This window comes from Plecotus auritus, assembly GCF_963455305.1.
Source record: "Plecotus auritus genome assembly, chromosome: 6".
NCBI classification, from domain to species: Eukaryota; Metazoa; Chordata; class Mammalia; order Chiroptera; family Vespertilionidae; genus Plecotus; species Plecotus auritus.
The window spans coordinates 172,009,623-172,036,351 of record NC_137773.1 but is presented as its reverse complement, the minus strand read 5'-3'; the positions used below and the strand labels follow the sequence as shown (position 1 = coordinate 172,036,351).

The window sequence follows — 26,729 nt, the reverse complement described above, 5'->3', positions numbered from 1 at the left end:
GTCTGTGCTTTCTCCTTTGTGCTCATCTTTCTAAGAGTCTGTTCTGTTGTGTTGATGATGTCTTTGGTCAGAATTTTCCTAAGAATGTAGCATGTACCCGATGCATACAAATACCATTCTAGTGGCTTTATGTGGAAATAGCCTTTTAAAGAATTGCTGTATCTGAACAACCAAATAGAATATGCTTGCTCCATATTACCACTGCTTTAAACATTCAAAGGTGAAATTTTAATAGACTTGGCAAAATCTCTGCAGTGTTGCTTTTAAACTTCATTGGCATTAGGTTGAGAATTTAACATGAGTCTCTGGCCAGGTGGCTCGGCAGGTGGGTGGAGTGTTGTCCCATACACCACAGGGTTGTGGGTTCAATCCCCAATCGGGACACATGTGGCGTTTCTCTCTCACATCTCTCTCACTCTCTCTCTAAAAGCAATAAAAACATATCCTTGGGTAAGGATTAGGAAAAAGAATTTAACACCAGAATATGTGGAAACTTGTTTTTCTTTCTTTCCCTCTATTTTTAGGTGAAAACGAGTAATTCTCTTGTCCACTTTTTTCTTTTGAATTAACTCTGTTGCAGTGAACTTAGGAGGACTTTTGCTGCAGGCACTCCTCGAATATTGGCCTAGAACACATGTGAATCCCATAGACGAAGAAGAAAACGAAGTAAACCATGGTTCGTGCTTTACACCAGGATGATGGCTAACAGTTACTCGGGAGTTAGAAAGACTTAGACTGGTTGTTACTTTAAGAAACATTTTAAGCATTTGCTAAATTGTGACATAATATTTGTGATGTGCCCAATTTATTGCCTTCCCTTCCACATCCCAAAGAAGGATCCATCCAGTCTTTACTGAAAATCCAAGGAACTTTCAATCCGTGAAACTGCTCAATGTAGAGAGAATAAACCCTGTACATTCACATGACCTTTGTCCTTAAAAGTAGACGGCTTAGCAGGCTTATGCTGAAGCTGTTTCTCAGAGTACCCATGGACCTGCTGGACTCACCTCCAAACCTAGCTAGTTAGCTGCATCAGAAAGCCAGGTTTGGCATTGGATTGCCATATTTCATGTTGGCCTGAAATGTTGCTATTACCTAGTCTGATGATCTGCCTGATCTTGGCTCTGAATGTTTCAAAAAAATCAAATTGCAACTCAGAAGTGTCAGGAAAAGTGAACACGTCTATATAAAGCATGAATGCCCTCGAGGACATTCAAAGACAGTGTGTGCCACAGGCAGGGGCAGCAACGTTCTCCTAGGCCAGCCTTGGGCAAACTACGGCCCGCGGGCCGGATCCGGCTGTTCTATCCGGTTCTCTTGCTCTCCCCTCCGCTCCTTTACTTTGAATTTATATTAGTTCACACAAACACTCCATCCATGCTTTTGTTCCGGCCCTCCGGTCCAGTTTAAGAACCCATTGTGGCCCTCGAGTCAAAAAGTTTGCCCACCCCTGTCCTAGGCTCAGTCTGATTAAAGAAAGGGGAGGGAAGGTCTTAAAATTTGTCAACGCATGTGTAACCTACAGCCAGCTGAAGATTCCCTGTGTCCTACCTCCTGAGGGCCTACTCTGCTGAGGATTCTGAGCTCCCTGAAGTCTGCTGAGGATGGCCCGCTTCTGGTGGTCAGCAGCGATGCGCACCTTGCAGAGACTTCGCTCTGCTGACTGACTCATCCAGAATGAGTTTTGGACTTTAAATCTCTTTTGTAAGCATGGCATGCTTCCTTGAAAGCCAGTCTTCGGATGTCCCTGCCAGAGAGAGGGCACTGATCCCCCCCCATGGTGGCTTTTCTTTTATGTCTCCTCCCTATCAGAATTGTACAGTGGACTGTGACCCAGAGAAACTCAGTGGAGAGATCTCTCCACAGAGGGTTGAGAAAGCTAGGATCTGGTATGGCTCTGCCATTTATCAGCTGTGTAGCTGTGGGCATGTCATGTCCTATTCTTGGCTTGTCCTCCATCTATAACATGACAGTTAAACAGGATGTCCTCAGAGGCCCAAGTGTCCGATAAAGATTAGTCAAGAAACAGTCAGCACCTCTTGGATCCAGGTTTTGGTTGGAGGAAGAAGTCCCAGGAAACCCCAAATCATTCTTCAAGTCAAAGTGCCACAGTAAAGCAGGGCAGGGCCTGCCCACCTCCCCAGCCAGAGCTCAGGACACCATGGTGTCCACCTGTCTAGTAATCTGCTGTACCTGCTCCGTGCTCAGCGGATACTCAGGAGTTGCTTAGATTAGATTATTGAGCTCAAATACTCAGAGGCCTGTAGTGAGTTGTAGGTGGGGAGAAGGCAGATAAATGGGCATGGACCCTGTCCTGCAGGGACTGACCTTCTGCTGGTCAGAGAGCTATCTACATGAAGCATTCCGAGTTCAGGGAGAAGTGCTGGGTGCCATGGAGCGGCTCGGAGGGTGCTGTAGGATTTCAGAGGATGGGGTGTCTTCCAGATTCATTGGGGAAATGTTCATGAGCAAGTTGGCACCTGAGTGGGGGTTAACTGCACTTGGGTTAAAAGATTACAAAGAAAACAGTGAAATGAAATCTGCAGAGAACAATATGAACAAGAGTATGACCTCTTTGAGGATTTTATTTTTCACTGATCCCTCTGCCATTAGTTCTGGCCACCATTAAAATAATTTTTTTTTCTGACCCAAGAAATTTTTGCGAGCTTGGAGTTCTACTGAACACACACACCAGATTACCATTTGTCACACACGTCCCTAGACTTCGCTGTGGTTCCAGTAGATGGTTACACTTTTGCTTCAAATCTCAAACATTAATCTCTTCTACTAAAACCCTCTGAAACGCAGCCATTTCTCATGGGGCACATCACAAGTTGCTATACCAAGTATTTCTTACTTTCAGGAATTTGACTTGGTTTGTTTTTTGCCTTTATTTTTTACTCTGGCTGACTTAAAGGACTTTAACTTTAAAAATATTGCAGTGTTTGAAGCCTGGGTAAACAAAATGTTTAGAATCTGTTCGTTGCACCAACTCTGCATCTGACACCATCTGTATCTTTCCCTAGTGAATGGGGAGCAGGAGAACCGAGTACAGAAGGGGAATGGCTATTTCCAAGTGCCCCCCCACACCCCCGTGATCTTCGGTGAAGCAGGAGGCCGCACACTGTTCAGGTATGAGCGAGGGGGCTGGAGGCATGTCTAAGGAAGCATCTCATTGCTCAGAAGTAGTCGTCCAAGCAGAGGCTATAAACGGTTTATCACCACCTCTAGAGGTGTCAGGGATTGGGAAGCTTTTCATCTCCGTGAGATAGTTAAGTGATGCTATTAGACCACGTTCTCACTGAGAGCTGAGCCTCTGCTGTTAAACGAGGTCGACACCTTGCCTCGAGGCAGCTTCTCTGGTGTTGTCTGCAGGAAACTCACTTTCACTTATTCAGCATGACTGCCGGGGTCAGGGAACAGATGGCAGCACCAGAAGTCCCTGTCCACAGGACAGCATCAGGGTAGGTGACTGCCCGCAGGCTGGGTCAGGCAGGATGGACTGGGCTGCTCCTGGGAATGGTTGGGCCCAACGATGGCCCGATCTGAGGTGCGAGGCTGGCCTTCGCGTGGCCCTGCAGGAAAGAGCTACGCTGGCCTCACCTCCGCCTTGCCAGCAAGGCCTGCCAGAGTGACGGGGAGAGCTCACAAGAGCCTTCTGTAGGGCCGTGAATAAGAAAAGGGCTTGTCTTGCCCGTGAGCGCAGAATTCTCTTCCTTTATGGTGTTTCCTGAGTGTGTTACCAAAATAGCCGGCCCCCGCTCCGTGGGGCGGCCTGTGCGGTGGGCTGCAGCGCTGGCAGGGCATCTTTCTCGAGGGCTTTGCCTACACACAGGCTTCCCGCCCTCACGCAGGGACTCGGAGGCAGCGCTGGTGCCGCTGGCCTCGGAGTCTGCTCTCGCTGAGTGAGCCATTCCAGCTGGCTGCCCTCTCTCTCCTCAGCCCAGTGGGTTGTCCTAAACGAACTCTGTAAGGTGGGTCCCTTTGTCTAGTGTTTATAACAGGGGTTTTGTCATCTTGCTGTCGTGTCACTTACTACCTGATGGCTATGTTTAGGCTGCTCTGCCGGGATTCCGGAGGGGAGACGGAGTCCATGCTCCTTAACGAGACGGTGCCGCAATGGGTAATTGACATCACTGTGGATGTAAGTGTCCTCCACTCCCACTTCGCCCTTGTGTTTTTTCCAAATCATGAAGCGAATGCAGGACTGCTTTAGACTGGATAACCTTAAAGTGTAATAAAAACTAGATTGCCAAAGAAAACAAATACCAAAAAGCTACCAGGACAGCAATTTCCCGCGTCCTCGTGCTCCAGCTCAATCAGTGTTCCGCCTCCCGAGGCTCCTTCAAGAAAAGTGCGGTAGGAGTAGCCTTCCCGCTGCAGCCGCTGAGCCTAGGGAACTGTGCCAGTGACAGCCAGGAGCCCCGGGTGTCAGCTCTAAGCCCTTTGCAACCACCGGGCAGCGTCCTCTGGGGCCACTACACAGCCCTGCGCCGGTGCCAGACTGGTTGGCATGTCTGCAATGACTTCCGTCTCCTGTCAGGGAAAACCAGGCGGCACCCAGGGAGGGCTCCGTGCAGTTCTGCCAGCTGACGCAGGAGCTGCCTGGTGCCGGTGACACCCCTTCAACCCTGGCACACCTAAAACGCTTCCAACACCCTTAAGTCATGGCTCCCATTCACCTCAGAGATGTCTTTTTAATTGAGGATGGAGGAGGGAGTGGTTGTAACTCCCTTTTTATTTTATGTTATTACACCCTTCCACCTGGAGGGTCCCTTGTCTCCCAGCCCTATATACAGAGCTCTCCAGGCCCGTGCCCGTGGACCCCCGATCCTCTACAGCAGGGGTCCTCAAACTACGGCCCGCGGGCCACATGCGGCCCGCCAAGGACATTTATCCGGCCCGCCGGGTGCCGCTGCCTGTCCTGCTTAGCAACCAACTCGTCCCGGCCCGCAGTGCACATAGGAATTTGTTCATAGTTGTTTTTTTAAACTATAGTCCGGCCCTCCAACGGTCTGAGGGACAGTGAACTGGCCCCCTGTTTAAAAAGTTTGAGGACCCCTGCTCTACAGTCTCACTTTTTGTGAATAAATTTATTAAGTAAAAAACTAGACTGCCAGGTAGAATCCTCTTCTGCTTCCCTGTAGTTCCAAAGTTGCAGAAGTACTATTGGTATTCATCTATTTATATCTGTATTGGTTTTTAACTATAAAAATAATATATGCTTATTAAAGAAAATAAATGAATGAAGTGAAACTCCCATCCCTTTCTCAGTCACTCCTTCTCTTCCATTTGCTCCCTGTCCTTCTCCCCAGAGATAATAACTGTTACTGGTTTAGTGCAGAGCCGTTAGTGCTTTTTTCTATGCTACATAAGCATATATTACCTGTATATACGCATATAGCTTGTTTTATTTTGCACAAGATCTATTACTGTTCTGCAACTTGGTGGGGTTTTTTTTTTGTTTGTTTGTTTTTTAACTAAAAAATCTATCTTGAGCATTTTTTCATGACTCTACAGATTGGATCATTTCTTTTAAATGACTGTATACTATTCCGTTGTAAAAATGTACCATAATTTATTTAACCAGTACCCTATTAATGGGCACTTCGGTTGTTTCCAATGTTTTCTATTACAAACAATGCTTCAGTGAACATCCTTGTACATATAACTTTGTGTACTTTTTAGGATAAATTCCTAGAAGTGGAATTGCTGGATCAAAGGGTATGCACATTTTAAATTTTGATAGATATCGGCAAATTGCCCTCCACAAAGGCTGTACTATTTTACACTCTCACCACAGTGTATGCAGGCCCACACCCTCACCCACACCGGATACTTTCAGTCTTTGCTAAAAGATAGGCAAATGCTATCTCATTGTTTTAATATAATTTGGGTGTTTTTTTAATATGTAGTGGGGTTAAGCATCTTTTCATATTGGCCGTTTCTGTTTCTTCTGTGAATTGCTTGTTTGTGTTATTTACTTATCTCTCTATTGGGTTAGTTGTCCTTCTTATTAATTTATAGGAGCTCATCATATTAAATATTAATGACTGTTAAGCCTCTGAATTGAATTTTTACTTGGTTCATGGCATTTTTGTCAGGCAAAAGGTTTTAATTTTATTTAATCAGATTGACACTTCATGGTTCTGAGTTTCATGTCTTGCTTATGTATTTCCCTCTCCAAAGTAGCAAAAATGTTCTCCTGTATTCTCTGGTATGTTTATGGTAATTGTTTATGTCTAGATCTTTAATCTATTAGAAGTTACTCTGTTTGGTGTGGAGTAGGATGCTAACTTTCTACAAATGGACAATAGCCAGGGTGCCAACACAATTTTTAAATAATCTATCCTTTTTCTACTAATTTGAATGCTGTCTCTATCATATACTAAATTTCTGTATATACATGGGTCTGTTTCTAGACTCTCTTCTGTGCCGTTGACTTATTTTCCATACCCCTCAAGCCATATGAAAAGAGATTTAATCTCTAGAACCTTCAGAAAATACTTTCTGTCCCAGATATACCACCTCCAAGCCAGTGTGACACCTGGTGGATATTCTGTGGTCTTCTCCAAGTCCGAGCTCCCCATAAACCACTACTCCTTTGAGTGTGCAACTCACCTGGGTTACTTAGGCCTGTGTCTTATTCCTGAGAGGAGACATCTGGATGGGCCAGGTCATGGAGGCTCAGCGGGGGTTGATACCCAGAGAAAAGGTGACCAGTTAGTTTTATCCTTCACCGAAGTATGTGGTTTACTTCACGGTGGATGTCTAGCTTGTGGAAAACCTCAGCCCTCACTCTGACGTCAGAGCGAAGGAGCGTGGGAGGACTGGTTGGCCTTTCCATGGCATGAGGGGCCTCACCAGCGTAGAGAGCATGGTTTTGCTCAAAGACAAATGTTGTGGGTTTCTCTCAAGACACTTAATTTTTTGTTTGGGCCTTTAGGGATCAGCCTTAATATTTTAATGTAGAATTTAGATTTTGGTTTGTATGGCTTCAAGAATTAAAATAAAATTTGTCTCCCTTTAATACCTTGAATTGTTATTTGAAAAGAGCCATGTTTGCAAGTTCATATTACCACTGACATTACATATCTTTTATTACAAAACTGAACATTATACTTTTCTGATACATTTTGTCTAAGGCTGACTTAGATAATTGGATTACTATAAATTTCATAGAAAGTGACTTTTAATTGTAAAACTATTAACTTGTAAATCATGTTCTCCTGTTGACATCATTTTAATCTATCAGCTAATAGAAACTATTATACCATTTTTTACTTTTAATATTCCAGAAAAATATGCCCAAATTCAACAAAATTCCTTTCTACCTCCAACCTCATGCATCTTCAGGAGCAAAAACCTTAAAAAAGTAAGTAAATGTACTGTCATGTGATGCTTTTACCTAATTAATTACCAGACGGGTTTTTTATTCCTTATTATTGCTTTTATAGCAAAGGAGGCAAGGACTAGATGTAAGGCTAGTTTTATAACATCACTTTATACAGTTTAACCATTTACCAAGTACCTGCTGTGGTAAGCTACAGATGTTCAAAAATAAGACATGGATTTTTGTCTCTTGCCATAATCTGTGCCCTACACTCTCATATGGAAGAGTGACAGTGACCTCACCCTCCATTACTGACAGAAGTCCACGTGAGGGGTGGGTGAGTGCTCCTGTGTATCCATAACAACTGCTTCTATGGATACTTAAGAAATCATGAGCGTAGGGGAAAGAAATGAATTTTTGGAGCTTTCCAAAAAGGCTTCTCGAAGGACATGGAATTTGAGCTAGACACGTAAGGGTGGATAGAATTTCAAGAGATATTCCAGGTCCAGGAAATGGTTTGATCAGGGATGTGGCAGTGGAAGTGGAAGTATGCGCAAGAACTGGAAACTAGCGAGGACCTCTGTGCTGCAGCCTAGGATGTGGGGGTGGTGGGAAAGAAGAGGGAAGTTGGAGAAGAAATTCCGGTTTCATTGGTGTATATCCTAGCAAATAAAATCAACAAGACTTTAAAACCTTTTGTTGGGGGATATTTCCAAACATATACAAATCAAAGAACAGGAGAAGGAACCCCCATTATCCCATCCAGCAGCTTCCAGTCATTCTCCACACACGGCCAAACATTTGCTTCACCTGCTACTTCCTCCTACCCTCCCCGCCCCCCACCTGCCTGCACTCACATAGGAGCAAGTCCTAGATCTCACTTCACTAGATGTAATGACCGTAAACTCAAGATGCTTTCAGAGTTTGAGCCTGAGCCTACTTGATTCGACCATTAACTGACATCAGAGAAACAGAAGTAGGTTTGGGGGTGAGGCAGTTGATGAATCTAGATTTGGACGTGCAGAGTTTGAGGTTCCTGGGGAACAGCCAACTGGAGATACCCAGTCAGCTATTGGGTTTGTGGGTGCGGAGTTGGGGCAGGAGGGTGAGACTCAAGGTGTCAGCTGTAGGAAGGCAGGCCCTGGGGGAAATGGGCCTGGGAGCCTGGGGCCGTCTTCCCTTCCGGGGCAGTTAGTGTGTCTGCTCTAGTGCAGCAGCATCACGGCTTAAAGGGCACCACGGAGATCGGTTGGCAATTCTAAAAATGGCGTAAGGCAATGACTAAAAATTGTATTGGTTTATGTTTCTGTGGTATGTTTTCATCTTTATAAAATGTTAACACCAAAGAATGTGGAGGAGATAATATCCAGTAACTTCCTGATGTCAAGTCTGCCCTTACTTTTTACAGAGATAGACTTTCTGCTAGCGACATGCTCCAAGTCCGGAAAGTAATGGAACATGTTTATGAGAAAATCATCAACTTGGATAATGAGTCTCAAACCACTAGCTCTTCTAATAATGAAAAACCTGGAGAACAGGAAAAAGAGGAGGATATTGCTGTGTTGGCAGAGGAGAAAATTGAACTTCTGTGCCAGGACCAGGCAAGTGGACTTGCGGACCAGAGCCCCACTTGGCCAGGGCCGGTGCTCGGACAGTTACATCACGGGGTCTGCTTATGGTTCCCAAGCCTGTTGCCTTTGGGGGGGCTTCTGCTTTTAAAGAGGCTCTGAGGAACTCTGGGTGTCTCCCAAGGAAAGGACACAGGGTCACCTTGATTTGCAGAGCAGATTCTGCTGTTGGTTTAGGATGTGCAGTGGAGGTGGGTGGAGCTGTTTAAGTTAAGATGCACTGAAGGCCTTCGCGAGGAATGGCTGGAGACGGTGTCCTGTGCCCAGGGTTGTGCCTGTATGCACAGCAGTCAGGCCCACAAGAGCGGGCCCCCCAGGGGTGGGGCTCGGGGAGGAGAGGGCACTCTGGATCACCTGTGAGAGGCACCAGTAAAGGCCTTCGATATCAGAGGCTTTGACATTTCTAATTTACATTTTGCTGTTCAGGTTTTGGATCCAAATATGGACCTTCGGACAGTGAAACACTTCATATGGAAGAGTGGCGGTGACCTCACCCTCCATTACCGACAGAAGTCCACGTGAGGGATGGGCGAGCACTCCTGGGTATCCATTTACTGACCTTCCTCTGCGGCCCCGAGAGTAGTCCTAGGAAGCCACTGAGCCCAGTGGGAGCCAGACTTCTCACGGCCGATGGGTATGGACAGATTCTCTTCCAACTGCAGTGACTAATGGAAATGTAATATAGAACCAGTCTCCTTGTGTAGAGTAAGCTGCCCCAGGGAGGCAGAGTCCGAGAGCAGAATCCCAGCCAACTGTCTCTCGAGGTGTACAGAGAACTGACGGGCCAGCGCAGGCCTGGCTTCCTCCTTTTATTTCAAAGGACCTTATCTTCGTTAGCACTTGTTAGAAACACATCCCGTAGGGCCACATCTGTCACCGTGTTTCCACTTCACACATGCTGTGTAGCTTTTCTAAGAGAGTACATTCCATTCGTGCAGTACCTATGAAGGCTTTTTCCACGTTTGTCATTAAAAACAAACTGTTTGCCCATTTAAGACAGTTATTTTTAATAGGAACTTGCCGTTGCACAATTCGAAAGCCAGCCCATTTCATAATAAATGACTAGTGTTGGGCTTGTTTTTACTACTGCACCTCAGACGTGTTCCTGTAGATGGATCTGTGGGACCTCCAGGGGCTGGGCCACAGCACTTGACTGCTGTGCCCCAGCAATGCCACACTGACCCGGGCCCCGGACTGTCTGGCAGCCACAGGGAGGTGCAGCTGTCTTCCTCCTTCCTCCACTGTGTCATTTTATTTACGGGCAGAGCCAGGTGGCACCAGAGGTACTTGCTCTGGTGAGTAGCAAGGCACCATCAAAACTGAAGACCGTGGTGAAATTTTAACTTCGTTTAAAATGCTACCTAAAATGTATGGTGTCAGTGCAAGCATTATCATGGTAATTCCTAGCCTGGAAACACACATATCTGTTTTCCAGAGTTTTATATGCAGGTTTCTGTTGTTGTACCTATATCCAGATGGCTTTTCACTGTTCTTTCTAACAATCTAAAGCTTTCCTAGAATCATTTGGATCTTGTACAGAATAGAACTTATTGGGGATACACACTTCAATTTTTGGCATACAAACACTTTGGATTCTCCCCAAGGTCATTTGTATTCAGACTAGAGCAATGGTCTGCCCCGACCAGACTACATGAGACACGCCTCGTGTGGAGCCAGAAGCACAAGTGCCTTCAGAGGCAGTTTCTTCCAGTCCAGGGGCCTCCCCAGCTCGTGTGTGGCAGCGCCCATAGCAGCGGGGCCTGGGGCGGGGGTGGGGAAGGGTTTCTTTTCTACATCTTCATGGGTTCAGCTGAAGGCAGCCGATGGGCCTCGGTCCAGACCTTACTGTTTGAGACACTCAGATTCGCACAGCTGTAGGGACAGGGCTCCCTCACCGCGGGTAGTCTCCTCTGGGAAGTGGACAGGTCACTGCCGCTGGCTCTCTGAGGACGTGAGCCCCCTTCCACCGAGCCCTCCCCCTCACGCAGAGAGCAGCCCACTTCTTTTGTAAACAGCCCTTTCTATCTGTTGGATACAACAGTGCACTTTTGCTGCACGTTTTTTAGCAATAGTCGTGAATTCATGTCAAAAAAACCACCAAGCTCATTTACCAGCCCTGTTGTGTTTGCATGAGGGGCCCTTGGGCTAACGGGATGGGTTTTGGTGCTGGGCCATCTTGCCCTGCTCCCGAACCTCGAGGGTCGGCTGTGCTCCCTTCCTGCCATAGATCTGCCCCCAGCATGGTTGTACTTTTTTCTTTTCTTCCCGTCAAACCAGAAAAGTTGACAGTCTGCAATGCCAAAAGGGTAAAAATCTGTATTTCACAGTTGTATAGAATAAAGGCTTTAGTTAAAATATTCAAAGCATAGTACATGTTTATTTTTTCACTTGTCATTTTCCTTCAGAGCAGATGATAGAGAAATTGAGAAACCTCTGGTTTTCCTGTTTACCCTGGAATAATTAGCACTGATATCCACTTTATCCTCCCACTTAGGAAGAGGCATGTGTAAAGCGAGGAAAAGCCAGAACCCTTGGGTGAGGGTGACGGGGCCAGGGGGCCAGGCTGCCAGGCTGCAGCGCAGGGACCCTGCCCTCGGCGCAATCCCCGGTGCTTGTTCTTCCTGCAGTTCTGCAGCAGAGCTGAGCTCCCAGGCGGCCCAGGAACAGGCCCCGGCGCTGGCCTTGCACCCAGGCCTCCTGCTCGGCATGGACAGGGCTCGCTGTCTGCGCGGTCAGAGTGCTAGGAACTTAGTGTTCACTGATTGGGGCCTCCCTCCACACACTCGGCTTGTGCCGCCTTCGGCTGCTAGTCCTTGTGCTATGGGCTAACACAGTGGTCGGCAAACTCATTAGTCAACAGAGCCAAATATCAACAGGATGATTGAAATTTCTTTTGAGAGCCGAAAACCGACTTGCGTGCATGGGCCACGAAGTTTCAATCGCACTGTACATGCGCGCCCACACGTGGAGTTTTGTGGAAAAGCCACACTCAAGGGGCCAAAGAGCCGCATGTGGCTCGCGAGCCGCAGTTTGCCGACCACTGGGCTAACAGCTCTGAATTTCCTTGTACATGCGGACATTACAAATCAAGCAGCAGCGGGGGACTCAAAGTGGACAGACACTAGAGGACAAAGCCAGAGGCAGCCTTCATGGTAACCAGCAGGGACTGTGGGGAGGCAAGGGACTCTGGCCGGGGCAGGTGAGGACCCCGTCCCTGGGGGAGCCCTCCCTTCCTGCAGGACAGAGCACAAGACCCATGCGTGCCTTAGCCTCCCAAGGCACCTGGTGGTAGGAGGAACCCCCACCTCCCCCTCCCCCCCACACACACACACACTCTGGGAAAGAACAGAAGGGCCCTCACCCACTCTTGCCCTGGCCTCTCGTTTGCCCTTGCGGTGGGAGCTGTGTGTAAAGAGGTCAGGACTGGCTTTGAGAGTGTGCTTAGGATGGTGAATTTAAATTTGTAACCTGTTCACCACTGGGGCTGGCTGGGTGCCTTGTGTATGTAGAAGAGATGGTTGTGTAAGTTTGGGGATACTAGGTCTGTGGGGAGTCAGCCCTGGGGAAGAAGAAACATCGTGGTCTAAGCACAGGTAAGTGTCTGCTGAAGTTTCTAGAATTTCCAACCCTCCTCTCCCATGAGAGGTGGGCAAGTTCACTGCCTCTCTTTTGCAGCTGTGACTGGCAGGTGTCAGTCAACCTGAGCCGGCTGTGCAGTGTGGCACAGGAATGGGGGCACATGACAGAAGAGACAGTCATTGGGGCTTCAAGGGTCCCCAGGGCTTGGGGTGCCTTCCAGTAGATAGCACTGGCTCAGCTGTGCAGGAAGAATCAAGGCAAGCTCTGCAAAGCTGTTAGGCAAACACCACACCGACCCCTTCCTCCCTTACCCATTGCCACACCTGGTCACATCTGGACCCTGCTGCTTCCTGGGAAGCCACAGTGACCACGCAGGAACAAGCACTGGGCCTCAGCGTACACAGCCAAGATGCCCTTCCCCGAGGCCCACGCCTCCTCCCCACCGGCAAGGCTCCGTGTGCCACACGAGCAGCAAAGCCTCTCCTCTCCCACCCCAGCTCCCTCCCACCCCAAAAGGATGTGCTTCAGATTCTTTCCCCAAAGCCAGGACCATCACGCGGCATGCTGCTAGGTCATCTCTTGGAAACCAGTAGGGTGAGTGGCCATGAGTCCCCACCTGCAGAAGTCCCTGCACGGCACTCGGAGCCACAGCCTAGGAAGCTGGCCATGTTGGGCTGGGATCAGGCGAGGGGCTGGGCCCAGTGTGGCCTGAGCCACCTCCCCACACCTGGACCTCAGGACATGCCATCAGGGGCCTTGCTGTTGCCCAGGGTATTATTCGGGGGTAGCGAGCTGGGCCTGGCTGGCTGCCTCGGCTTCCGCCCTGAGACCTGGACTTGCTGTGCTTGCCGGCTCCTCCTCGGCCTGAGCTTCGAGCAGCTCAGCGGACAGCCCGTCCTCTGGCGAGGCTGCAGAGGTGAGGCTGTCGGGAAGGGTCAGCTGAGGCAGGTGGTCCTGCTGGGCCTGGGCACCTGGGCTGTCCGGGAAGGAGACCTCAAACTCTGATCCAGACCACGTGGCCTCACCTGAAACACACAGGATGGGGCTCAGGAGGCCTGCAGAACCTGGGCCAGTGTGCTGGGGGCAGTAACCTCACTGACCTCCAAATCCCACCCCAGACACACATGGCGAGGAGAGAGCCAGTGTACAAACACCCTGACGTGGCTGGATTCCTCCCAAACGCCAGCCTCGAACCCACTGAGAAACGGGGCAGCCTCCCCAGAGACCTCTGCAGGTGCGAGCCACTCACCGGCACGCTCGTGAGAGCCACTGCTGGAGCAGACGTCCTCCAGCCCTGCGGCTGGCACGGCGGTGGAGGTCAGCTCTGGGAAGGAGGGCACGCTGGGCCAGACGCTGGCACTGCTGTCCAAGAGGGAGATGCCCGACACGTCCAGGAAGCCTAGGGGACGCGGCACAGTTCTTGGCTAGCACAAGACCCTGCCTGCTGAAGGCCAGTACCCCGGCTCGCTCTGCCCCGTTCCTGGAGCATCTGGCTCAGCCTGAGACTAATCTCAGCCCTCAACCCAACCCAGAGTTCCCCTCCCCCACAGCTGCTTGTTTCTAAGGAAAGAAAGGGGCCCGGCATTGGGCATCATGGGAGTAGCACAGTGGCGGAAGGACCAGACCCTGCTCTGTCCCCAATTTGCTGTGACCTTGAGCAGGCCACCCCTCTTCTCTGGATAGCAGTCTTCCCGTCTACACACTGCATGTGGTCACTTGCAACCATCCTGGCACAGAGTAGGGGTCAGCAGGTCTGAGGAAGGTTTTGGTAACTGTCGCCAAAGTCCAGGCCTGAGCCTGGGGCCCATTTCGGCACCAGGGGTTGCAGGTTCCTAGCCCCCTTGCCAGGGCCTGCTCACTACCTGGGTCCATGACTCGCTGCACCGGAGGCGGAGGCTGGAGAGGAGTCTCCATGGGCCGCGGCAGTTCCCCAAGGTCAGGCACACCACAGCTGAGACGCCCAGGCTCAGGAAGCAGGCCCTCTATGGAGGAGCCAGGTGCCTGCAGCAGGGCCTAGGGGAGCCGGGGAAAAAGAGGGCACAGGGAAAGCGCCATTGGGACAGTGTCGTCCAGCTTCACCCCCCAACCCCCACTTGCCCCAGAAGCATCGCTCTGCCTGAAGGAGCAAAGAGCCTTGGTGCTCGGTGCCTCTCTACGGGTGATGTGAAGTCAGGGGCCTGGCTGGCCTCCCCGGCAGTGCCGACACAAGAGGGAGCACCCCTGCCACTCTGCTGAGGAGCCCAGGTGCCCAGCTGGCTGGGCCCCGCCCATGGCCCCCAAGAAGAAAGGGCCGTCCCTGAATTCCAGCATGCTTGGAAAGCAATCCTCCCATGCCCCAGGCACAGACCCCGGGCACCAGCCGTGCCTAAAGGTATTCAGGGGACCCGCTCAACAGCCATGAAGATAAGACCAGCACTCTCCCTGCAGGCGTGGCCGGACCACCAGCCCAGCTGGGACTCTGGATGCCAGCCTCTGGCCCAACCTTACCACAGACCCACTGAGGCACAGAGCAAGGCTCCGCCCACCCCTGAGCCTGTTTCCCACTCATAAAATATAAATGACTACTGGTGCCTTGCCACTACCCTCACCTCCCGACCTCAGTGGCAGGAGAACCAAAGCGGATTTCATTGCCCCGGAATGGGCCCACCTGCTCCCACTGGGTCCCACAAGCAGGTGGGCCCAAGGGCCTCCAGAATCCTCTCTTCTGTCCACATGAAGCTCCCCACACCCCCTAGCTGACAGGTGTTCCCCACGTACCTCCAAGTAGTCACCCTGCCTGGAACCCATCTCTGGGCCAGGAGGGGCAGGAGAGTCCAGGGGGGTGGTTCCAGGTGGCAGGGCACCAGGTGGTGGGGTACCAGATGGCAGGGTACCAGGTGGCAAGGCACCAGGTGGTGGAGCACCAGGTGGTGGGGTACCAGGTGGTGGGGCACCAGATGGCGGGTTACCAGGTGGCGGGACACCAGGTGGCGGGGTACCAGGTGGCGGGGTACCAGGTAGTGGGGCGCCAGGTAGCGGGGTACCAGGCGGCAGGGCACCAGGTGGCTTCTTGTGGTAGCTGGGGGGCTGGATTGGGATCCGATGCAGATACCCGTAGCCGATACCACACCCCAGACTGCCGAAGTCCAGAAACATTCAATCCAGGAGTTGTCTCACAGCCTTTCCTATCTCTGCCACCCCCACCCACCAATGGCAGTGAGGGGGCTAAAAGGATGCCTCCTGGGCCATGGTCAGCCTCAGGATCCCTAAACCAGGGCCCAGCCCTCCACCCCCCACCGTGGGACTCTGGGGTCCATGCCCACCGGCCAGGCCCACCCAAGGGCCCCACCAGGACCCCACCCTACAGCCCTCCGACCCCCGGAAGTACCTGCCCTCTCCACCCCAGGCTGCGTTGGGAGTTACAGACACCTCCCGGCAGGAGTCGGACTCGGAGTTATAAACCATCAGCTTCAAGGGCTTCCCCTCGTGGGACTCGATGAGAGTGAAGAAGTCCTCAGACTGGGACAAACACACAGGCCTGAGCCCTGGCCCCAACGCCGGAACTGGAGGCACTTCTCGTGGACAGCACCCACATCTCCACACCCACTGGGGTCTGCGGAGGGCTGGGCCTTGGGTTCCTCACCTCCTGAAGGAGCTGGTCTGAGCCAATCACATAGTCTGTGTAGGGGCACAGGCCAGCAAGGGAGGCGGGCGAAGAGGGTTCCACATCCTGGGGAAAGAATTGAGAACCATCACCTCACTGCTGGAGTGGAGGACGGGCCGGAGCCGTCTCTCCAGGTAGTCTGTAAGACACTTAACCTCCGTCCCCAGGCCAAGGCCTCGGGCCCAGACTCTCCTACCTTACCCCCAAATTCCCCTCCGTCCCCCACCCCCGTCCCCCAGGTCCACAGCCTGCCCAGCAGAGGGCAGTACCGTGGCATGGCTCACAGCACAGAGCTCTGGCAGCTGACCTGGGTTCAACCCCTGACTCCACCAACTGCTAGCTGGGTGACTGGACAAATACTTAACCACTCAGCCGCAGGTTCCCAGCAATGAAAACTACGGCATGCAGTGCTTACTCATAGGGTTGCTGAGAAGATTTTGGAAATAATATATGTAAAGAATGAAAACCACACTTTGGCCCAGTAAGTGCCCAATTGCATGGCTGTGAAGACCCCTGGGTAGGGGATGGAGGCGAGGGCAGTGAGCAGGACTGGGTATAAGGATACCCTCTCCCTTAGAGAGGGGCCTTGAGACACTGGACCAGTCTCAGCTCCTAGAGGAACGCGCAGGGATTTCCACCATCGCCCCGTGGCACCAGTGGACAAGCTGAGGTAGGTCAAAAGACTGAGAAGGCTCCCCGAGAAGTCGGTGAGCAACAGAGGAGGCTAGAAAACCAGCCAGTTCCCAACTCGGGGCACCCTCCTGTCACCAAGTCGCAGGACCAAGCATTCTTGCGAACTTGGGCACCATCAGTGGACGCACGTGTCACATGTGCACGTGTAGCTGTGATGGACACTAACAGAAACGTCTGTGACAATTCCGTCACTGAGATTCACAAGGTTCAGACCCCAGGCACCAGCCCAGTGCCGAGGTGCTCTCAGGGGACCTGCCAGAAAAAACACCGAGGCAGGGGCAGCAGCAGCGTCCCGGCAGCGCAGCCACCCTCCAGCAGATGGCAGCCCCACCTTTCAAAATCAGAAACTGTGTCTAGAGCAGGGGGGGAGCCTTTTTTCTGCCAAGGGCCATTTGGATATTTATAATATCACTCGAGGGCCACACAAAATTATCAACTTAAAAATCAGCCTGCTATATTCGGTCAAACATTTAATTAACTCACCGCTAATGTCTTGGCAAGGCCAGGCCAAATGATTTTGCAGGCCTTCTATGGCCCGCGGCCTGGAAGCTCCCCACCCCTGGTCTAGAGGGTAAAAAAGTGCCCAAAGTCATAGGCTAACACGGAGGCAGTGGCAGCAGCAGCGTCCTGGCAGCGCAGCCACCCTCCAGTAGATGGCAGCCCATGCAAGTAAAGAGCTGCCCTCTCTGGACACTGTGACGAGTGAGACCCTGCCCTCAGGGAGTCCTCGAATAGTCCACCTGGCTCCGGGCCCTGTCCCAGTTGCCCCCACACCCTGCTCCCTACCCCCCGATACCCCCCAAACGCCCTCATGTGTTCTGGCCCCACCACCTTCCCCTGCAAGTGCTTGGCCTGTGGCCCGAATGCCCCACTCATCGCCCCACCCACATCCATGCCCGGCCCCACCCCACTCACCAGCACGTGCCACACATGCTCGCTGGCCCTGTGGAAGCTGCAGAAGCGCACGCTGGCGCCCAGCAGGCCTGGGCCGCCCCACATGTTGCTGGGCACCACCTCCACCTCGCGCACCCTCATGGTCTTCATGTTGAACACCTCCAGCTTCACCGGCTTCTCCACATTGGCCTTCAGCAGATCCCTCAGCGTGTCAGTCTCCTTGTTCTATGGGGGCAGGGGGCTGACTCCAAGGACCCCTCCACCCCATCCGGGCCACTCAGACAAGTCTGGGTCTGAGGTGGGGCAAGGGCCTTGGTGGCCAGCTGCCCCAGCAGGGCCCGGTGTGGGATGGGCCACACCCCCGCCCCCCCAAGCAGTGCTAAATCTGCTCCCTCCACTCCCCCTCTTCCCCAGAAAGCACAACAAATTCATCAAAGAGCCTCCTGGGTTCAGGGCACTGCAGGCTGTCCCACGCTGAGCTGCCCCTTGGCCAGAGCCCTCACATCTCTCATGCCCCAAGAGGCAGGCCCCTTAGGCCCCGTGGCCACCTCCAAGAGTCCATTAACCTCCAGTCCACCCCAGAGAGCTCAGGAGCTGAGCGCTGGGCAGGGCCTCCCTCCAGAAGAAAAGGGAGGCGGGAGCTGGGCTGGAGCCTCCTTTGGGACATACGGGACATACGGGACACACACACACACACACACACACACACACACACACACACACAGCAAAGCTCACCAGCCTTGAGTGCCCGATGGTGATGATGAAGTCAAAGTAGGGCTCCAGGCCCGCCTGCTGGGCGGGGGAGTTCTCCTGCACCTGTCCCGGGCAGAGGAGGCCGGTCACTGAGCCAGCCCCATGACTTCCAAGAAGCCCCAGCCCTCAATTTCAGAGACCACCACCACTCCCCGTGTCCCAGCGAGGAAACGGGCACTGGCATGAACTGTTCCGGACAGGCCACACGTGGGCACTGTTAAGGTGACCTCCCTCCTCTCTCACCACCTTCCTGGGCACACATTTTTCCTCTTTAGGAAAACAGCTCTTCCCTGACCATGATCCACAGATCACGCTCCCAGGGATGCCTCTAGGAGAGCCCAGGGCAGTCCTGGGGGCTACCAGGAGGCCCCATGGAGCAGGGTGGCGCAGGCCTCCAGGGAACGCCAGGAGGGTTTCCCAGAAAGGTTAAGAGGTGGACAGAAAGGGAGGGCCCTCCGTACGGAAGTGGGCAGGGCCCCATGAGAGATAGAACCAGGGCTGTGGCCGGAAAGAGGCAGCGGGGAAGGCAGCCTGTGGCCAGAGGGCCCCAGACCCTGTGGGGACAGATCCAAGGTCAGCCCAACAGGTGAGGGGAGCTGCTGAGGAGAGCAGACCCGCAGGGGCAGGAAGGAGCCTAAGCCCTGGGGCCCGGTGAGCAGTGCCAAGGCCCCACCTCACAATTCGGCCCCCGCTCCCATGCAGGACACAGGAGTCATTCCTGGCCCAAGGGTGCTCCCTCCCCGCTCTGCACTCCCAACGTCTGCCATCTCCCCAAGCACAGCAACCAGGGCTGCAGCCCGAATCCCTCTCAAAGGCCCATTTACAGAGCCCTGCCCTAACAAGGCGGCCTTTATCTCCAGTCCAGGTCCCAACCCTGCAGGTGGGCTCCACCCCTCAGGCCTTCGGGTGTCCTCACTTGACGCCCTGATCATCAGGCATCTGCCAGGCCCCAGCCCAGAGGGCATGGGGCTCCTGTGGCCTCTGGTTCTGCCCACCTCTGCCAGGGGACGGCCCTGTGGCTTCTGCCACCCACCAGCCCCTCCAGGCGTGGATCCCCCAAGCTGAAGGAGAGCTCACCGCTGCGTTTTCGGATCGAAGCCCCTGCGTGCCACCTCCAGAAGCTGCCGTGGCTTCCAATGAGAGAATCCACGACAGCCCCAGGTAGCCTGGCTCAGAGGGCCCCTGCTCCCCACCCCTTTAGGGGAAAGCTGGGACTACGTGGCTTTCGAAAACCAAAGGACAATTCGTCCGAGAGAGCTTGGAAGAGGCGCTCCTCCATGCTCGGGGGCCACTCTAAGCCACCCCACCTCCCTCTGGTAAGACCCTGCTCCTAAAGCCATATTGCCACCTGGCCCCTGCCCACTACTGCTGCCCTCCACCATTAATGAAGTCCAGAGGCTCAGGCCCCCAGTCTCCAGGCCCAGCCCCCTCCCAGCCACCCAGAGCCTCTGCCTACCCTCTCTTGTGGCCTTGTGCTGCCCTGTACTTACTGCCCTGGCCCTGGGCCTTGTCATTGACCACTACGGCTCTACAGAGGAAATGGTCTGTGCTGCTGCCCACTGCACCCCCACTCCTGCAGCAAGCATGGCCCTCTGTCTGGCTTTCCCTTGGGGGTTTCCATCACGTCCAACCCTCCAGCCCCCCACCCACAGAGCCTCCCATCACAACACATAGACCAGGCACCAAACTGACAAGCTTGCACCGCTCTCTGCAGCCATCCACGCTATACAAGGGAAACGGGGTCCTTCCCCAGTGGGTCAGAGGCCCGCCCTAGTATGCTCACCTCCGTTACCACCCCTCCTTCTCTACAGTACAAATATCGACCCCAAATCCCCATCGGACTACGGGACCCTGGCGACCCGCCGCGATCTTTCACCCTGGGACCCTCCCCTGCTGCAAACGCTGTCGCCGCGTCTGCTGCGGGTTCTCCCGCTCCCACTTCCCCGTCTGGTTAGCACTGGTCCTCGAGCCCCAGAAGCCTTTCCGACCCCAGGACGGGCGGCGTGTGCGCCCGCCAGCCCCCAGCAGCTGGCGTCCCCTTGGTTTTCCCGACCCGCGGACTCAAGAGCGGGGACCGGGTCCCAGGTCCAGCACGGAGCGCGGCACACAGCAGGCAATCATACATGTGACCTACGTGCACCAATGCGTCCCGCCTGGAGCTGCTGCAATATTCGCCCGGGAGAAGGGCTATTCCTGGCGGCCCGACCGGACCAGGAAACGCTCCCGCTTCCTGCACAGCTGGCACTGGGGCGGGCGCCGGGCCGACAGCGGCCGCAGACGGGCCGAGGCCAGGCGTGCCGCGGGGCCGCCTCTCGCGGGCCGTTCCCCTCGGCCAGGGGGCCTCACCCTCCACCCGGGCAGCCGCACTAGGGCCGGGTCCCCGCCTCCGCCGCCCTGGGGCCGGCGCTAAGGCGTCCCGGCGCATCGGTGTGGACGCCCGGCCCCGGTCGCCGGCGCCGCGGGAGCGACTCACCCCGTGCAGGTGGAAGCCCTCGGAGGTCTCCGCGGGCTGCTCGGTGCTGGAGCCCAGGCCCATGGCAGCGGCCCGGCTCCGGCGCCAGCGTCCCCGAACGCAGCGCGGACCCGGTGCCACCAGCGCCGACTCGCCCTCTCGGCGCTCAACTACCAGCGTCTAGTCACGTGGACGCTTTGCCACGCCCACCCCCGATTCTGACGCTCTTAGCAACCGGCCAGCAGCTCCGTCTCCAAGGACGCGCGCGCCTCCAGCGGCAGGCGGTTAGAGGCGTGCCCAGGACCCTGATTCAGGAATCCGGCCCCGCTCCGCCCCGCCAGACCCGGACTCCGAGCCGTTAGCGTCCAGAGATGAACAGCAATGACTCCTCCCTGATGGTGCGTGGCCCGGGCGCTGCCGGCCGCTCCCTTTGGGACTCCCCGCCCCTAGCCCGGTGACCCCCGCGCCCTGCCGCTCTCCTGCCACCTCCCGACCTGCTCCTGCCATCCCCTTGACCCGCACTTCGCTGTCTTCCGCTGCTCCTGGGGGTCCTGACCCTTTCTCGCTTCACTCTCCCTGACGAGGGCATCCCCTCTGGTGCTTTCGGTGCACCGTGAGCCCCAAATCAGCATCCCCACCCAGTCCTGTCCCCAGGCTCCTCCAAACCAACGCACCCAACCCATCTCCATCATCTTGCCATCAGCTCCCCTTTCCCTGCCTGTGCCTCTTCTGTGTCCCCGACCTCAGTAGATGGCACCACCATTTGATCCCCCAGCTTTAACTCTTCCCCATACCCATCCCCTGATCCTATCTATCAGCAAGAAACGTCCACTCCTAAATGTCTCCTGAGATCACCCACTTTTACCTCGGAGCCCTGGGTCACCACCACCTTTCCCCTGGGCGCCTGTAACAGTCCCCCACCCAACTGGTTTCTCTGCTTCGGCTCTCTTCTCCAGCCATTCCCCCCTCCCCACCCCAACCCCCACCACACACACACACACACACACACACACACACACACACAGCCACCAGGGTGGTTTTGCAAAAACGCACATCTGAATGCGTCCCCTCTCCCCTGCTTAAAACCATTCCCACTGCTTCCTGTTATCCTCAGGATGATGTCTGGGCCCTTTCATATGGCCCACAAGGCTGTTACAATTCAGCCACATCTGTCTCCAACCCCAGCACCCACAAACCTTAGGGGAAGTGAGACTCGCTTTGAACTCCTAGCCCCTGTTGCTGTGTGACTTTTGTCAAGCCACAGTCGCCATGGCCTTCAGCTTTCTTAACTGGGAAGGCTAGGAAGAGAATAATGCAGAAGATAATGGATGGAAAGCCCTGGGTACAGATGCCAGAGGTGGTTAGCCCACAATAAGTCGTAACTAACTCCTGGTGCAATTATTCTTATTATTGGTCCTCTCTCTTTCCCTTGAATTCCTTCCTTCCTAAGACAGCTTGAGTTGAATTTTCCACCTTTGAACCAGAATTCTGTAGATAATTCCACAACGAACACCTCCAGGCTCCTTCCCGGGAAAACTGCATGGAGTTGCTCCTGGGCCTGGTGAACAGGATGAGGCCGGGAACTTCTCTTTCTCTTTCCTTCACGGAACTGAGGAGGAGCAGGGAATAGGGGAGGGAGAGGTCAGAGCAGAGACAGAGAAGGGCTGCTGCAGTGGCGTCTGCCCTCCCACAGGCTGGGATCATCTACTACAGCCAGGAAAAGTACTTCCGCCACGTGCAGCAGGCTGCGGCCGCGGGCCTGGAAAAATTCAGTAATGACCCTGTGCTGCAGTTCTTCAAAGCCTATGGAGCCTTCAGGGAAGGTAAGGACTCGTCATTGGTGGCCGCCTGACCTGGGCACTCGCCCAGCGCGAACACTGACTCCACCCAGTTGCCCACTTCTACCCCCAGTCATGACAACAGTCTTACACTCAGGGCCGAGGTCCCCAGGCTCATCCACAGAAGCCTGTGCAATCCACATGTAGTTGACTGTGAGACCTCAGAGGGCTCACTGCTGCTGCTCTGCGCCTCCGTTTCCCTATCTGGACAACGAGCGGGTGGAGAAACGACTGCACGATTACGAACTGATCCCAAGGTTGGAAGCTGAGAGTTGACCGTGCAGGAAAAGGAGGAGGTGGTGGGTGTAGGTACCAGCAGGTATGGTACAGGAGCAGGGGGAGGAGGGGGGCCCATTCAGGTGCTGACTCAGACATTCAGAAGGACCCTGGGCTAGGGACAGGCTGAGCTGCCCGTGGCCAACATCAGTGGACACGGAGAGATAAACGCAACTGTTGGCTCTTGTGCAACTAACTAGAAATGCCCCGAGGTTCTTTTTCCAGAACTGTCCCAAGGCAAAAATCTCAACCTCCCAGGCATCCCTGTGTACTCATGGGTACATCCCAGCTGCAGGCCCTCCGGCCCCTGGCAGTCTGAACCATGGTGCCAGCAGCCTTTTCAAGGAGCTTTGGTCTTCAGGGACCTCAGGCCACTGGGAACCTTTTGTACCAGTTAGTCCTCTGATCCTGGGGAAAGCCAGGTGGTGGCAAGCCTCGGGTCAGCCCTAATGAGGAACCCCATGTCCTTGCCATGGAGCCTTCTGCCCTCTGGGCCTGGAGCCCAACGATTAACCACGTGGTCCCTCTTGGCAGAGCACATCCAGGACGCCATCAGCAGCCTGGAGAGCCTCCGGAATCACCCAGACGTGTCCCTGTGCTCCATCATGGCCCTCATTTACGCTCACAAGTGCTGTAAAACCATCGGTGAGTGCAGCTCTGCCCCGCTGGGCCTGGCCCCCCTCCGGGAGACAGCCCCGCAAGGGCTGCGGAAGGAAGGACGGGCTCTGGTGGCTGCGGGTTCTGTTGGCCTATGAGGAGTGGCTGCTGTTCCCCTTCCCTGCGAGGCCTCAAAGAAGACCCCGTGCCCAGGCCCAACTGAGTGGGAGCCATAGGCAGAGAGCATAACAGTGGCAGGGGCCCTCCATCCAGACCCCAAGAGTTGGGGAGACACCTTGCTTTCCTTTGCCAAGAGGTTGTCAGGAAAAATCAAACTGATATAAATAATTCTATCACTGATGTCCACTTCCCTAGAGAGGTTCCAAGAGACCACAGACTACTGTTTCCCCCCCAGAATGAATCGTGCACCTGAGGTGAGGGATTCGGGCTCGGTCTGTCCGCTCAGCACACTGCTGGGCACGAGGAGAGAAGGCAGCAGCCCAAGTCCAGGCCTGGGCCGCTCCCGGGGCATCTCGGGGCGTGTTCCTTGTGTCCAGGCCCCGGGCTGCTGTGTCATTGGCTCCAGGTGTTGTGGGAGCCCCAGAGTGTCCAGAGGCAACCACCAGGGCCCTCAGTGCCCCCTGCGGGACCAGGCACACCTCCTCTTCCTCCTCTCTCCTCTTCCTCTTCCTCCTCTCTCCTCTTCCTCTTCCTCCTCTCTCCTCTTCCTCCTCTCTCCTCTTCCTCTTCCTCCTCTCTCCTCTTCCTCCTCTCTCCTCTTCCTCCTCCTCCTCTCTCCTCTTCCTCTTCCTCCTCTCTCCTCCTCCTCTTCCTCCTCTCTCCTCTTCCTCTTCCTCCCCTCTCCTCTTCCTCTTCCTCCCCTCTCCTCTTCCTCTTCCTCCCCTCTCCTCTTCCTCTTCCTCTTCCTCCTCTCTCCTCTTCCTCTTCCTCCTCTCTCCTCTTCCTCTTCCTCCTCTCTCCTCTCTCCTCTTCCTCTTTCTCCCCTCTCCTCTCTCCTCTTCCTCTTCCTCTTCCTCCTCTCTCCTCTTCCTCTTCCTCCTCTCTCCTCTTCCTCTTCCTCCTCTCTCTTCCTCTTCCTCCTCTCTCCTCTTCCTCTTCCTCCTCTCTCCTCTTCCTCTTCCTCCTCTCCTCTTCCTCTTCCTCCTCTCTCCTCTTCCTCCTCTCTCCTCTTCCTCTTCCTCTTCCTCCTCTCTCCTCTTCCTCTTCCTCCTCTCTCCTCTTCCTCCTCTCTCGGATTCACAGACCAAGAAGCGATTCAGGAGCTGGAGAGCAGCCTGAAGGAAATGCGCAAGACGGCCAGCTGGATTGCCCTGTACTATGCCGGCCTCTTCCTCTGGCTCATGGGCCGCCATGACAAGGCCAAGGAGTACATCGACCGCATGCTACAGCTGTCCAACAGCGCCAGAGAGGTACTCACCACGGGCATCACCAGGGCAACCGCCCGAGCAAGCAGCGTCCCAACACAGCAGGGTAGCGTGGCCGTTACTCCCACGGACGGCCATGGGATGCGGGGAGGGCCCCAGCCCGGCACTGCCAAGACCCTGGGTCTCCAAGTGACCCCACCCAGGCTGTCTCAGGGCTCAGTCCGGTACAAACTGCCATTTGCCCAGAGTCCCATCTGCAGATGGGTGTCCCGTGGCCTGCACTATATTCTAAAAATCTTGAAGTCATTGCTGACATTTAGAAATCAGAAGATTTTTACCTAAAAGTCCAGATGTCATGTTTTTTTAAAACTAGATGAACCAGCTGCCCTGGGCCTGCGTGTCCTCCTTGCGGTGATCTGCTGGGTAGCAGGGGGCGCTCAGACACAGAGACCTCCCAGGCACAGAGCCGCACTGAGAGCCGGGCCATGCATTCTCAGCAGGGGAGAAATCACCCCCAACAGGCTGGAAACTGGTTCTGGGAGGAGCGGGTGAAAAAATCGGCTATGTGTAAAACACAGATATACGTACAACACGTATCACGATATATCTGTGATATTAAAGTGTCTTGGAGCGGGAGGGAATGACTAGGGGGGACATGTCTAAAAGGGCTCCTTCGGAGGGCAGTAATGGAAGAGTTGAGAAACACTGGTCTGGGCCATGAGGGATACTCCAGGGTGGGCCCTCCCTGGGGGTCCTCTGGTCCCCCCACCCTCCCTGCCTGCCCCATCTGCCAGGAGAGGCTGGGTGAAGGCTGGAGGGGGGCCAGCAAGGCCGGTGAGCTCAGAATGGCTCCTGCTCGCCTGCTCAGAGGGCATGCCCGCCTCACGTGCAGCGAGCAGGAGCGGCCCCACGTTGGCCTCCGGAGCACAGCGCAAAGTAAGCAGGCACTGAGGAGAGGGGTGAGAGTGCCTCCGCGAGAGAGCTGGGGGTCCTGGGGAGTGAGAGAGCTGGGGGTTCCGGGGAGGGCCCAACACCAGCCCGGAAGGTCAAGGAAGGCCGCCTAGACTGAGTTTGAAAGACCAGTGGTAGTTAATCGGGGGAGATGTTTTGGTTTGGGGGACATGTGCTGAGCAGGGCGTTGCAGGCAAAGGGACAGTAGGGACGACGGAAGGCCTGGCCGTGAGAGGGAACGGGGCTGCCCCGGGATCTGAATGCAGTTGTGCCTGGCAGGGCCTCCGGTGTGCAGTGACCCCTGGTGGGACGTGAGGCAGGAGACACGGGCTGACTCTAGGCTCTGCAGGACCAGAGACCTCATCGTTCCTCTTGTTCTTATCGCAGGGCTATGTGCTGAGAGGCTGGGTGGACCTCACCTCAGACAAGCCCCACACGGTGAAGAAATCCATCAAGTACCTGGAACAAGGAGTTCAGGACACCAAAGATGTGCTGGGGCTGCTGGGAAAGGTGGGCAGAGGGGAGGAGGGAGGGGGTAGCCCTGACCCGGCCTTTGGAGCCCGCGACCCCCCAGGCGACCTCAGCCCCGACCCTCAGTCTCCAGGATGAGGAGCAGACAGGGTCAGGGTCACATAGCAGCCCAGGAGCCACCCCAGTTCCCACCTCCTTCCTGCTCAGTCTGAGTGTCTGTCTCATTCTGCATGGCG

General features: G+C 54.4%; 3 protein-coding genes across 6 annotated transcripts in view; 2 read left to right on the top strand and 1 right to left on the bottom strand.

Annotated features, from left to right (window-relative positions):
- Nucleotides 1-11,322, top strand: part of WDR48 (WD repeat domain 48) — a 32,355-nt gene extending 21,033 nt beyond the window's left edge. Inside the window, exons 14-19 of the mRNA XM_080674099.1 lie at nt 581-676; nt 3,027-3,132; nt 4,057-4,144; nt 7,299-7,375; nt 8,742-8,934; nt 9,388-11,322. Coding sequence (XP_080530225.1) covers nt 581-676; nt 3,027-3,132; nt 4,057-4,144; nt 7,299-7,375; nt 8,742-8,934; nt 9,388-9,483 — 656 coding nt within the window. The 3' untranslated portion in view covers nt 9,484-11,322. The remainder of the gene's footprint in view (nt 1-580; nt 677-3,026; nt 3,133-4,056; nt 4,145-7,298; nt 7,376-8,741; nt 8,935-9,387) is intronic.
- Nucleotides 11,260-21,137, bottom strand: GORASP1 (golgi reassembly stacking protein 1). The gene is made up of 9 exons (XM_080674100.1): nt 20,997-21,137; nt 18,506-18,586; nt 17,792-17,995; nt 16,163-16,249; nt 15,908-16,038; nt 15,298-15,655; nt 14,403-14,553; nt 13,790-13,939; nt 11,260-13,565 (listed from the first exon to the last, which is right to left on the bottom strand). Exons 1-9 carry the CDS (start codon nt 21,057-21,059, stop codon nt 13,315-13,317), a joined length of 1,476 nt encoding a protein of 491 aa, XP_080530226.1. The 5' UTR covers nt 21,060-21,137; the 3' UTR covers nt 11,260-13,314.
- Nucleotides 20,793-26,729, top strand: part of TTC21A (tetratricopeptide repeat domain 21A) — a 30,841-nt gene continuing 24,904 nt past the window's right edge. For all 4 annotated transcript variants that reach the window (XM_080674096.1, XM_080674097.1, XM_080674095.1 and 1 more), the window contains exons 1-5: nt 20,793-21,373; nt 22,669-22,798; nt 23,624-23,734; nt 24,950-25,116; nt 26,410-26,532. In XM_080674096.1, coding sequence (XP_080530222.1) covers nt 21,347-21,373; nt 22,669-22,798; nt 23,624-23,734; nt 24,950-25,116; nt 26,410-26,532 — 558 coding nt within the window. In that variant the 5' untranslated portion in view covers nt 20,793-21,346. The remainder of the gene's footprint in view (nt 21,374-22,668; nt 22,799-23,623; nt 23,735-24,949; nt 25,117-26,409; nt 26,533-26,729) is intronic.